General features: G+C 42.1%; 1 protein-coding gene across 1 annotated transcript in view; it reads left to right on the forward strand.

Annotated features, from left to right (window-relative positions):
* suclg2 (succinate-CoA ligase GDP-forming subunit beta) overlaps positions 1–10,745 on the forward strand; it is a 101,404-nt gene extending 90,659 nt beyond the window's left edge. The window contains exons 10-11 of the mRNA XM_005941345.3: positions 727–847; positions 9,873–10,745. Of these exons, the coding sequence (XP_005941407.1) occupies positions 727–847; positions 9,873–9,985 (234 nt within the window). The 3' untranslated portion in view covers positions 9,986–10,745. The remainder of the gene's footprint in view (positions 1–726; positions 848–9,872) is intronic.
* Positions 10,746–11,948: the final 1,203 nt, after the last annotated feature.

An 11,948-nucleotide genomic window follows, 5' to 3' on the forward strand; every position in this document is an offset into this window, starting at 1 on the left:
GGCCATGTGCGTATGAAAACAAAGGCACTGCGCATGCGCGTTTTACTCATATTCTATCTATATTCTATATTTCATTTTCCTATCGTTGCCTAACATTATACCGGTATTACTGTGAACGGTATAATATGGCCCAGCCCTAACAGCAACAGTGGTCTGTAAGATCACAGCTGACATCTCTTTGTCCTCAGCATTGTACACACCTTTGCTGCTCTGGACCAGCAAACTGCCAAAGCTTCTGCTTGTTCAGAGGCACTCACACTCACTAATTATCAGTTAATCAAGTGCATTTAATTAGCAGGACCTGGCAACTACTTACTCTCTTTATTCCTATAGAAGCAATAAGGGAATTCTTGGTTTTTCATGTACTGCTTTTGCATTTTAGCTCAGTTTTTGATAAAGAAATACTGACACGCAGTAATTTGTCATGTTTTGTTATCTGAGGTTGCAGTTACCTCATTTTAAGAACAGCTAAGGACCAGATTATTTCTATTTTGTCTTTATAAGTAAGACATTATCATTTAATGATATAATTGAATGTCTTATTTAGTACATGTCTGAATGAAGCCGCTAGGATTCCCAACAAGACATGCTCTGCTGTTTGTTTAAATGTTGTTTCTTGCTATTGCACAAAGATGGTACAGCTGAAACTTGCCTTTATCTTATTTCATTTCACTTGCTGTTTATTGTTGGGTTAATTATTTTTTTGTCTATTGTCTTCTTTCACAGGTCGAAGCCATCCTGGTCAACATTTTTGGGGGCATTGTTAATTGTGCCATCATTGCCAACGGCATCACCAAAGCTTGCCGAGAGCTGGAGCTCAAAGTGCCGCTGGTGGTCAGGCTGGAAGGTAAAACAGCACTTGACACTCACCAACACTGGAACACATGCACAAAAGTTTTTGTCTTGCCTCTCTGACGCTGTTAGTAAGTCATCGGCAGTTGGCACTTCCAGTTAAACCAAACAGACTGCATCATTTCTCTTAGGCACATCTAGCCTCCAGCGAAAGAAATTCACATTAATGAGCATTTAATGATTGGGGGTTAATACGCTATAACATGCAACTAGGTTCACAGCTGTGTCGCTCGTCACAGTTGTTCACCTTGACCTGGCGCATGAGTAACATCATCATCATGTAAACACAAGTTCCTTTTGTCTTGCTTTTACATATATGTGTCAGTAAGTTTTATTTTTCTTGAACTGTACCTTAAGTCTCCTTTGCTCAGGGTACAGCTGGTTCGAGTTTATATGGACTGAGAATATAGCTTGCAGTATCGTTTTATGAATATTTTCAATTTCAAAGGTACAAAGAAACTCATTCCCCACCTAGTTTTAAACTTTGGAGCCATTGTATTATTGCTGCTGTACTCTCAGGAGCATATCCATCTTCATTGTGGCCCAGTGTCCCAGAAAGAACAGCAGTGCATTTCTCATAGATGTCACATTCTGCTGCACCTGTCATTAGCAGCAGCCAGAATAACTGTAGAGACGGCACTGATTGGCTCACCTTTCACCTCTATATGCTAATAAAACCTGCTCAGCTGTGTGTGTTTGCTCGAGTGTGTGTGTGGGGAATGGCAGTGGTGACTCAGAGGCATAGGGCCAGTTGGTGGTTAGCTTAATTGTCAAGATCCTGCCGAGTGGTGTGTCCAGAGCACAGAGCAGGGGAGAGTGTGTGTGTGTTAGCGCTTAGCATTTCATGCTGTATGTCTGCGCACATCTGCTATTTGTAGGTCAGGGCGTGTAAGCTGTTTCTAGAAGCCAACTGTGTGTCGAGGTGCTGTGCAGTAGTGAGGGCATGGTTGTTCAGAGCACGATGTAGTGTGAGAATTTTACTCTTAACTGTCATTTCCACTACTTTCCCCTAAAGTCGAATAAAAATGTCATGCAGGTATGCACATCTACCCCATGGCTGAAAAAACTTTGCGTCTGAACCAAAAATAATATTGTTGACTGGAGTTCAAACACCCCAAGTTCAAGATGCACATTTGTCTCTTTAGAATACACAACTACAGAACAAACTAGACTGGCAATCTGCACGGATCCTTAATTATCCACCACACATTTCTGATAGTAGCCATAATTCAATATGACTCTCAGACAGTCCAGAAAGTCACTTCTGGTGGATGCCGGATGGTCCAAACACGTCACCCTGACCGAGGCCTAATCCAAGCCTTAGTTGTGGGTCATTACATCCTGGGCTGCAGTCTTGTGGAGAGGATTGGCTCTGAATCAATCAGCTCAGCTTGCTAGGCTGTCTGCCGGGCATTGAAAACGGCCCAACGTTCTTCAACAGGATCAGAATGGATTAACAGGCACACTTTTAATTGGAAAGGCCCTAAAGAGCCAGGGTTGATTGCACTGGCAGAGAATTATGTGCTCCCATATGTGGGGAAGAGAGGCCATGTGGTCTAGTTCTTGATAGAGTTGTGTTAGTTGATAGAGTATGCATGAAGTGTTTGATGTGGGCTGATTGAGTTGATCTAAAACAGTCTGTAATTATCATCGCTAGCACTTAGACTCATCTGGTGAAAACTGAGCAGAGAACACGCAGACACACTGTCGTTATTGAAGGTATAGAAAGGAAGCAATACCAAGGAGGTGCTGTACTGCCCTCTTTGGCTACAGTGTGCGCATGGTCATCCTGTGTTTCTCTGCAGGTTTGTCTGCCTCTTAAAAAACCTTTGGCATCCAAGAAAAAGGTGACTACATTCATTTAACTCTGTTCTGAGGTGTCCCCCAACTCTCTGTCAAAGAGTGGAGCATGTTCTGCTTGAGCAAGATTTGAAGGCCCTGTTTCAATGGATGAGATTTCAACATCAGTCCTGACAGCATCATTATAGCTTAACTAATTGCTGCAGCTATATGCATATCCACATACATAAATATAGAGTAATATACATTCACACACTGGTTGATTTGGGGGGGTTTCTGTCTTTGATTTCACATATATTACACATTTTTTCATTTTTGTAGTGCTTTTTAAAAATAGCTATTAACTTACCCTCACATAGTGTAAATCTCGCTATTTGCCTCTCACAAAGAATCTGACAAGAATTGATTAAATCATGAGAATGAATGTCATGCACATTATACAAGTATGCAAATAGGGAACACAGTGTTAAGATACTAAGATACTCTCTGTTAGAGTTAGCACTGATGAAAACATGAAATCTGGTGGTGCAGTAAGCTGCTCTTAAATAACAGATAATACAAAAAACTGAATAAAAAATGTAATGTGTTATGTTTGTTTTAATCATGTAGACCAGGGGTCGGCAACCTTTCTAATGGCGAGTGCCATTTAAAATTTCCTCAGAAGTCAGTGTGCCATATGATTGCATTAGCAATAAATTTAATAACGCTCTATATGAACAGTTACACAATATATAGACCCACTTTATAGAATTATATTTGTTTACAGATTTTGGCAGCTATCAGTGAATAGTTATCAGATATTTTGAAACAAAAAAAAGAAAAAGACACTTTTTATCCATAACAGCAAATGAACTGTACAACAGAAAATACAAATGCTATTTATGGTCTCCTCACAACAATGATAAGAAAAATAAACTAAGCCAATGTGGCATGTGTGTCTCTGTATTAACAGACATGTTAATGTGATCTCTGGTCTCCCACTCAGAGACACAGGTCTCCGAGTGTCCAGCATTCAGACAGCTACCTGAGGACTAATGTGAGAGAAAATCTGCGCACACAGATATGTACAGCCAAATACTGTCAATAAGGCCTCTGCAATGTTCTGAAGACAGTTAAACTTGTCAGGTAGTGATGTCCAGCAGGTGAAAATGCAAGCTCCATGAACACGCACAGCTGTGGATTGCAGCTACGTCGATGTTGCATTAACTGGCATCAACTCAGCCAGTTAATGTGAGACAAATCCAGCTGCTCATTAAAGATTTCTGGTTTGATCAGAAAAGAAAACATTGGTCCAAACACCTGAAAGCACCACTGGTGCGGCCATTTATTTTTTTGATGCATCTTCTCAGATTAATTCACTGCGTGTCGTGTCCACGGCTGGACTGGGACAAAAAATCAGCCCGGGCATTTTGACTAGAGACCGGCCCACCAGGTATTAAAGCCATAAAGCCTTTGAATGAAAACAAATGCTGTTGTGACAGTGATGTACAGTCTTGTTGGTATATGCATGATTTCTGTACATTTTACATCAGATAAAAACTGTGGTTGTAAGCTTCAGATAATTATTTAATAACAGCCAGACATTTTAAATGAGAATAAGAAAGAAAAGTATTTCTTTGTGCTCCCTTTTCCCTGTTAATGCCCTACCTGGGCTCCTGGCAAAACTTTGGTAGACCCGCCCCTGCACAGCTATCAGCTGTCAGCTACCTAAAAAAGGATCCTGGTGTTATTTGTCTCTCAGAAACGGTTCATAACTTCCCTTCAACTCATTCATGTCACCTAAAAGGTAAACCTGTTTCTCCATCACCTGTTCAGCTCTGATGATTCAGTAAGGACATCTCCTGGTTTCATCTTCATGTTTCCCTCTCACCAGATATACAAACCATATCATGACCAGCAGCTTTTACAGCTGTGGCTCCAGCAAACATCAGCTGATAGTAGAAATTAATATTAAATAAATTCTAACAACAGCTGATCAAGCTTAAACGTGCTGCTGTTGTTTAGCGCGAAATCCGCTGGTTTCTTCTTTCTGGCGCAAAGTGGACGATCAATAAACAAGAGAGGAAAGCCGATCAGCTGATCATTGATCAGTTTCATGATTGAAGTAGGAACAGGAGAGGGAGGGGGGAGAGAATGAGCGAAGAAGAGGCAGCTGTGCAGCAAAGACACAGAATAACTCCAGCTTTGTCTTTTTTTTCATTCTAGCTGAAGTACGGGACAAACTGCGTCCCCTCTCAGCTCAATACGAAACGTGTAATATTTTCTCTGAATGAGGGACCATTCCATTTTTTAAGGAGCCGTTGGCAACTCTAATAACTAACCTTATGAATAAAATAAAGTTCACTTTAGTTCAGTAACATCATAGCACCCACCCAGCTGTATATAAACTCCGTCATGCTAGCTCACGCAGTACGAGTTATTGTAACTGTCTGTAAAAAGTCAGCACAACGAAAATAAACTCCACCTAAACTTGGTTTATATCTGACCCAGACAGACTGCAGGTCATAACTTCATACCTGAAGTTCAGTTCACCTGACACTCGGACCGGCGGCCGCCTCAGGTCCCTCCTCCTCCTGCCTCCCCTTTCTCTCATCCACCTGTTGGCCTCCACCACTTGCTAATGTTACTGAATCTGTGGAAGCTACGCCATAGCCACCACCAAACAACTGAGTTATTTTTACACACCGGCCACATCTGGCCAATCCAACACCTTTCATTGTTTATATCGTTACAAAAAATAAAAAAAATCATCGGGTCCCGAGCAAATGCCCGGTATGCCCAATGGCCAGTCCAGCTATGGTCGTGCCATCAGTTAACCCTTCGCGTCCCAACCGTGGCACACGTGCCCAGGGTTGCCGACCCCTGATGTAGACTGTCTGGTTGGGGCTGGGTTAAGAGTTGAGTGAGTATGACAACATGCAGTCTGTTAAGTAGGTTTCTTTTGGGGGGAGGGTGTATACATCAGCTGCCTGTGGTTCATCTGGCTGGTCTTGAGGCAGAGCGCCCTTCTTTGTTTTAAACTGCTTTTACTAAGTGAGTTACTGGACTGTAGCATTGTGACATTTATGCAGATTCCCAACACAAAAAGTTAATAATACAGATTATAATGTATGTTAGGACAGTGGCACGAAACAAAAACAGACTAAAATGTTAACTTTTGGTTTGCCATGAGATTTCCTGACAACTGCAATGACATACATACAGTTTACATACATAATTATTTGCTTTATTTGTACTGAGCTTGTGTCTAATTTAAATAAATAAGTCCTCTAAGAACTTCTTTCACAGCGTACCCCAGTATCTTCAGACAGCTGACAGATGGTGGGAATTATGTTAGTGTGACACATCAAAAGCTCTCATTGACAGCCAGGAGATTATTACGTGGGGAACTAATCACTTTCTAGTGTGAAGCAAACCATAACTCACCAGCAGTGCAGACAAGCCACCAACTCAGGAAACCTGAAGAAAAACTGTCAGTGGACAGTCTTGCAGAAGCTGCTCGTCTAATTGCCACGTATTAATGACAATTGTAATATTTAAAAGGGAAAAGAAATATCCAGACACACACAGCCTTACACTGACAATCACTCAGTCACCACATGATTAATTAACCGGTTGGCTTGACTGTGAGAGAAGGTGAAGGGGTTTCCATTTTTTGTTGCGGCAAAGATTTTACCAACAGCAGGCGAAAGAGTTCATTTATCAAGCTCTACATCTTTTTGTTTCCCTTATCTTCTCCTGCTAAGGAAACAGTCTTTATCGTGTCCTTGACACATAAGGAACCTTTACAGCTTCAGACTTCCTTTGTATGTGTGACTCTACAGCAACGTGTCCTTCTCTCAGATGACAGCAACGCTAAGCACAGCTTGTTAGGACAAAGCTGCTCACAAATGTAGGATTTGCAGCATCAAGAAAGCTCCTCCAGCACAAATCTTTGGCAAAGCCCCAACCCTTATTATCCCACTGAAGCCTAGTGGCCTGTAAGTCACACGTTAAGGCGTCATTTTTCACAGTAGTCACAGGTACGCTAGTTAATTGCCACATAGATGTGAAAATATTGTGTTGTGATGCTTGCCACCTGCTGAATGCTCTTATGTTGTTTTCTTTGTTAAATGCTGAATCTAATTTAAAATCCTTCTCTTCATGTACAAGGTCTAGAATAATCAGGTCCCATCTTATATTAAAGACCTCACAGTACCACTTTGCCCCATTAGAGCACTTTAGTCTCAGACTGCGGGTTTATTTGCAGTTTCTAGGATATTTACAAGCAGAATGGGAGGCAGAGTCTTCAGTTTTCAGGCCTCTCTTCTGTGGAATCAGCTCCCAGTTTGGGTTATGGAGACAGACAGCCTCTAGTGTTAAGTTTAGGCTTAAAACTTTCCCTTTTGGTCAAACATATAGGGAGGACTGGATCAGGTGACCCTGAATCCTCCTTAAGTTACTCTGCAATAGGCCTAGGCTGCTGGGGGATTCCCATGATCACTCGTCTCCTTTCACTGCGTGTGTTCATAAGCTACTCTGTATTTAGTCATTAGTTATTATTAATCTCAGGCTCTCCTCCACACTCATTGGTGTGGTCTTTCTCCCCTTAGCCCAACCTAGTCATGGCAGATGGCTGCCCCTCCCTGAGCCTGGTTCTGCCAGGTTTCTTCCTGTTAAAAGGGAGTTTTTCCTTCCCACTGTCACAACCTTCTTCCTCTAAGGGGTTGTCTAGCTGTTGGGGTTTTCTCTGTATTACTCTAAGGTCTTTAAATTACATTATAAAGCGCTATATAAATAAAGTTGAATTGAACCTAATTAAATTCGGGGGGTTTTGTCGGTTTTTGATTGGATTGAGCACTTTTGAAAAGTGAATTAAAGTTTGATTGAATTTTCAGGAGTTGATTGTTAATAAAGAAAAAAGTTCAGACTAGCAAGTTATTGTTCTGTGACATTTCTCAGTAATTAACAGGTCAGTTGGACTGATGATCGAGGTCTGGAGAATACGTGTTGTGATGAATTTCTGCAGAAACCTATATTTTTGCCTTCTCTAATGTTCATTTCTTATATTTAATCATATAGATTTAAAACAATCATCTTGCTTTGGTTATTTGTGCATGCTGACTGTGTGCGTTGATGCCCTCTCCAGACTGTGAGTAGGTCTCTGGCAGCACCTAGTGGCTGCAGGTAAACACACACATATCCCCATTCTCCAGTTATACCCTGCACTCACACACATATACTCCACACATGCCTTAGTAATTCTGTATCCAGCTGAGCTCAGCCCTTGCTGATGCTGCTGGCGTGAGCTATCAGTGCTCCCTACTGCTCACAGTGGAACTGCAGTCAGCTCTCACCCATACTTGTGCAGAAAAAGACTCCCACAAATGCACGACTCCAACACGACGTGTGATTCTTCCACCACACATGTCCTGAGTAACACACAGATGCTGCACAATCTAAATAATACACTGAATACTCCTGCTGGTCATGAATATGTATCAGCTTGGGGAGAAAAAAATGTATGTTTACTTTTTGTTCCTGTATACACTTTCCATAGGCATATTTGTCTTTCAGAATACCTGCTGCATTATGTATTTGCTGGGGGCCCATATGGCTGCTTCCACTTTCGTCAGTTTTATCTTGTGCCGTTTGAACTTTGTTGTGCTGCAGCTTTGTTTTAATCTTGTGACAGATAAACCTGTCAGTACACAAGCATAGATCCATCAATCTCAGTGAAGTTTGCGGATTAGCCTGTTGAATGTAAAGCATACAGTACTGCACCGCTCTTCTCGCTGCGTGTCCGAATCGAGACGCACACAGTCGCACGGAGAATATCCGCTGTTTGATGTGAAAACGACTTGAGACATCCGATCCCCTGTTTATGCAGCAGAGCAAGAGCTCTTCCTGCTCTTATTCTAATTAATTGCATTGCCGAATTGATTGTTTGGAGTGCGAGCCTGCAGAAATGTGTTTGGAATGACTTATTATACGGCTGGACAAAAGAGATGAAATATTAGGCGTTAAGTGGCAGTGGTAATAGAATTCCTCATGAAAGGTCTATTGATCAGGGTGGCCGGGCCTCCGGAGAATTCACATATCATGCAGTCTTAATTACACGGCAGCCACGAGAGCGAAGGTCAACCTGTGAGCGTCTGAGCATGCACAAACACTCGCACATCGACTCGTTTAACACCCGAGCGAATACAGGGAGACACTAATATACAGAGAATCTCAACACACCCTTTGTCCATATACAGCAAACGTAACGTGTAAAGTCACAATAAAGTGTTTTTCCAGAACCTTTTTTAGAGACTTTTTCAAATGTTGTTTGTTTGAATTTGAAGTAAGAAAAGATCAGACAGGAGTGATCGTCAGTTGAAGTGTTCAGCATGGACACAGAGAGGTGCGTCCACTCAAAATGTAATAAATGAGATCTGAAATCTGATTAAGAAAAACAAACAAATGTAAGTAGTTCGGGGGGAAAAAGATAATTAAATGTTTCAGCAGCGTGCTGAGTCTTTGATGGCACATCAGACAGATTCAGTTTTTGTTCTTCATGTGTCGAATCAGTAAATGCCACATAAACAGCTGGCTTTTGTTGTTTTTAGCTGCGAGGGGCCAATTTTGCTTCATTTGACCTTTTGCTCTGCTGCCCCACCAGCACCACCACCTCGTTCACTCCCTCTCTCTTGCTCTCATCCACTCCCCTTCCTGCGTCCCTCCGTCCGCTGAGGCGCCCCCTGCCCTGTGTTGTGACAGGCTTGTCAGGCTTGCATTTGGCCGAGCGGTGCGCAGTGCTGGGAGGCAGCCAGCTCAGGGCGTAGAGCCTCGGGGTTGCACAGAGTATCTCCGAGTGTCTTCCTCTTTCTCTCTCTCTGGTTGGTTGTGGGCCTACTGGGGGCACAGGCATCACCGTATCACCCAGCACCTGCTACCCCTGACCTCACTACAGCCGGGGGAGCTGACACACACACACACACGCACACAAATTGCCCTTTTGCCCGTTGTTCACACTCTACGACGTTCGGATCAGCAGTTGCATGTGCCACCATTGACCCATGACTCCATCTGTCTGTGTGGATTGATTCCTCCAGAGGAACTCTTCGTCTTTCACACAGTGTGGTTTTTAACATCCGTGCAGATGGCAGATCAGGTTCACCCTTGTTTAGCCATTTTTGTAATGTTGGTTGTCGCCTGTTGTAACACTGTTTTTCTTCCCTTTTTTTGCCCCTTTTCAGGGACCAACGTCCACGAGGCTAAAAGGATTCTGACCGAGAGCGGCCTGCCCATCTTGGCAGCAGATGACCTGGATGATGCCGCCAAGAAAGCGGTGGCAGCCATCAAGAAATAGAGAATCATGCAGGACGTCTCATTCCAGCCTCAGCACAGCACCATCAGCCTTTTATTCCACATGCAGACCTCCAAAACCTTGAGCCTTTGCGTGCATTTCTCACTTTAAATGCCAACTGAGATCCAGATCACGAGCACTTACAGGATTCTGCCATTACACTGGTTTCCTCTCTGCAGATCAGATCAGCTGCAGTTTCTTTAATCATTAAAATGTGCATTAGTTAGGAAGAACCACTGACATATTTAGGCTAACATATTGAAAGGACACCCAACACTTTGTCCATTCCATTAGCTTTCTTGTCTTTATTTTTCAGCAAAATATGAAGTGGGAAAGACATTTTCCATCTTCACATCCCATCCACTGAGTTGTTGCCATGTTATCGCACACCATTCATAAGCTGTGATATCATTCAGTGGTACTTGCTGAAACCGAGATGAATGGAAGCTGTAAACACTTTCTTACTTCGTCCACGTTGGTTACCAAGCCTGGTCTGCGTTTCAAATGAAGTAGATGGCGTACTCACTCTGAATTTGTGCATCATGTCTTATTTATAAAGTGCTACTATGAGACGTCCATTATATGCTCTAATCCTGTGCCTGTCCAGTGAAAGCTAATGAGGCATCACAGGTGTCGAGAAAATGAATAATTAAAAACAAAAAATTGTACTTTTTTATAATCATGAATGGATGTTGACAGGATGTCTGAAATACAATGAGAAAATGCAATTTGTGACATTAAACAAAAAATGTTTTAAAAACTACACTTTAGTGTGTTGAATTTGTCCGGCCCATATCGGAGCATCCTGATGGAGGAAAAACTGGCAGAAGGTGGAAAGTAAGGCGGAAAAAGAAATTCTGCTGAATTTCCCGGGTATTTCTGAAGGAAGCACACTCCCAGAATAAATGTGATGTCAGTGAGGAGCAGATCCTCAGCAGTTTGCAGTTTTCTTAACACTATTGACTGCTTGAGCACATATTTTGCAAATGTTTTTCCAAGTAAATCAAGCTGCTTCTTCAATGGGCAAGTCTTTTTTTTTTCCAACAAGGGAAAAAGAGACTTAGATGTAATTTATAGTGAAAAGTTTTAATATAAGCAGGTTTTTTTTCATTCTTGTAATAGATCTCCCTTTTTCTTTTCAGGAGGATGACACAGATGTAGACATCTCAAAAACTCATGTATCAAATATGACACAGAAGGGATTAAGGGGTTAAGCGATCCAGAGGCCAAAGCTCATCTTTGTGTTGAAGTGTCAGTTGTCTAAAGATATTTAGTTTCTTAAGATTTCTACCATATATTTTCAGGTCTTCTTTCTTAAATGTTTAGAATTTTACGTTTAGAACGTATAAATGTTACGTTTATTATTTTTCCATTCTTCAGTAGTTCAATAAATCAGGATTTTGACAGAGCTCAGAAACTGTTTGTTACAGATTCCATGGTAACTGTAAAACTAAAGTCACTAGAAACGCCCTCATGTGTATCCAAAAATACAGTCTACATGATATCATTTAAATCTTTTTTTGTTTCTTTGCCATTTTCTTTTTGAACAACCCTGCCTTCTTTCTAGCTTTTCGTCTGCACATCAGTGTACACGTACACTTAAACTCCTCAAATCATCCACCTGCAGTCTTCTAATGAAATTCAAGTGTACGTCGTCCCAGGAGAGACTTGAAAAGAGTGATTGTCCTTCATAGGGCCCGTGTGAGCGCTACAGAAAGTTGACTGAGACCTCTTCCTGTCAGACACAGTGACTGTGTGATGGATTATCTGTCAGGCAATCTGAGAGGGCTCACAGGATCGACTGCCACCTCCAGGAAAGACGCACGCAGAGAGCACTTTTCTCGTCCTGCCTGCACCGGAGAAGAACACCAAGTGTGACTCAAACTGAAGCTTTTCTCTACAGCGCTTTTTTTTCTTGGGCAAAGTCAGGAGGACTCCAGAAGGGCCTCTTGGAAACTGCTGCCAT

Source organism: Haplochromis burtoni, unplaced genomic scaffold, assembly GCF_018398535.1.
Source record: "Haplochromis burtoni strain Fernald_Lab_line unplaced genomic scaffold, NCSU_Asbu1 Contig_314, whole genome shotgun sequence".
NCBI classification, from domain to species: Eukaryota; Metazoa; Chordata; class Actinopteri; order Cichliformes; family Cichlidae; genus Haplochromis; species Haplochromis burtoni.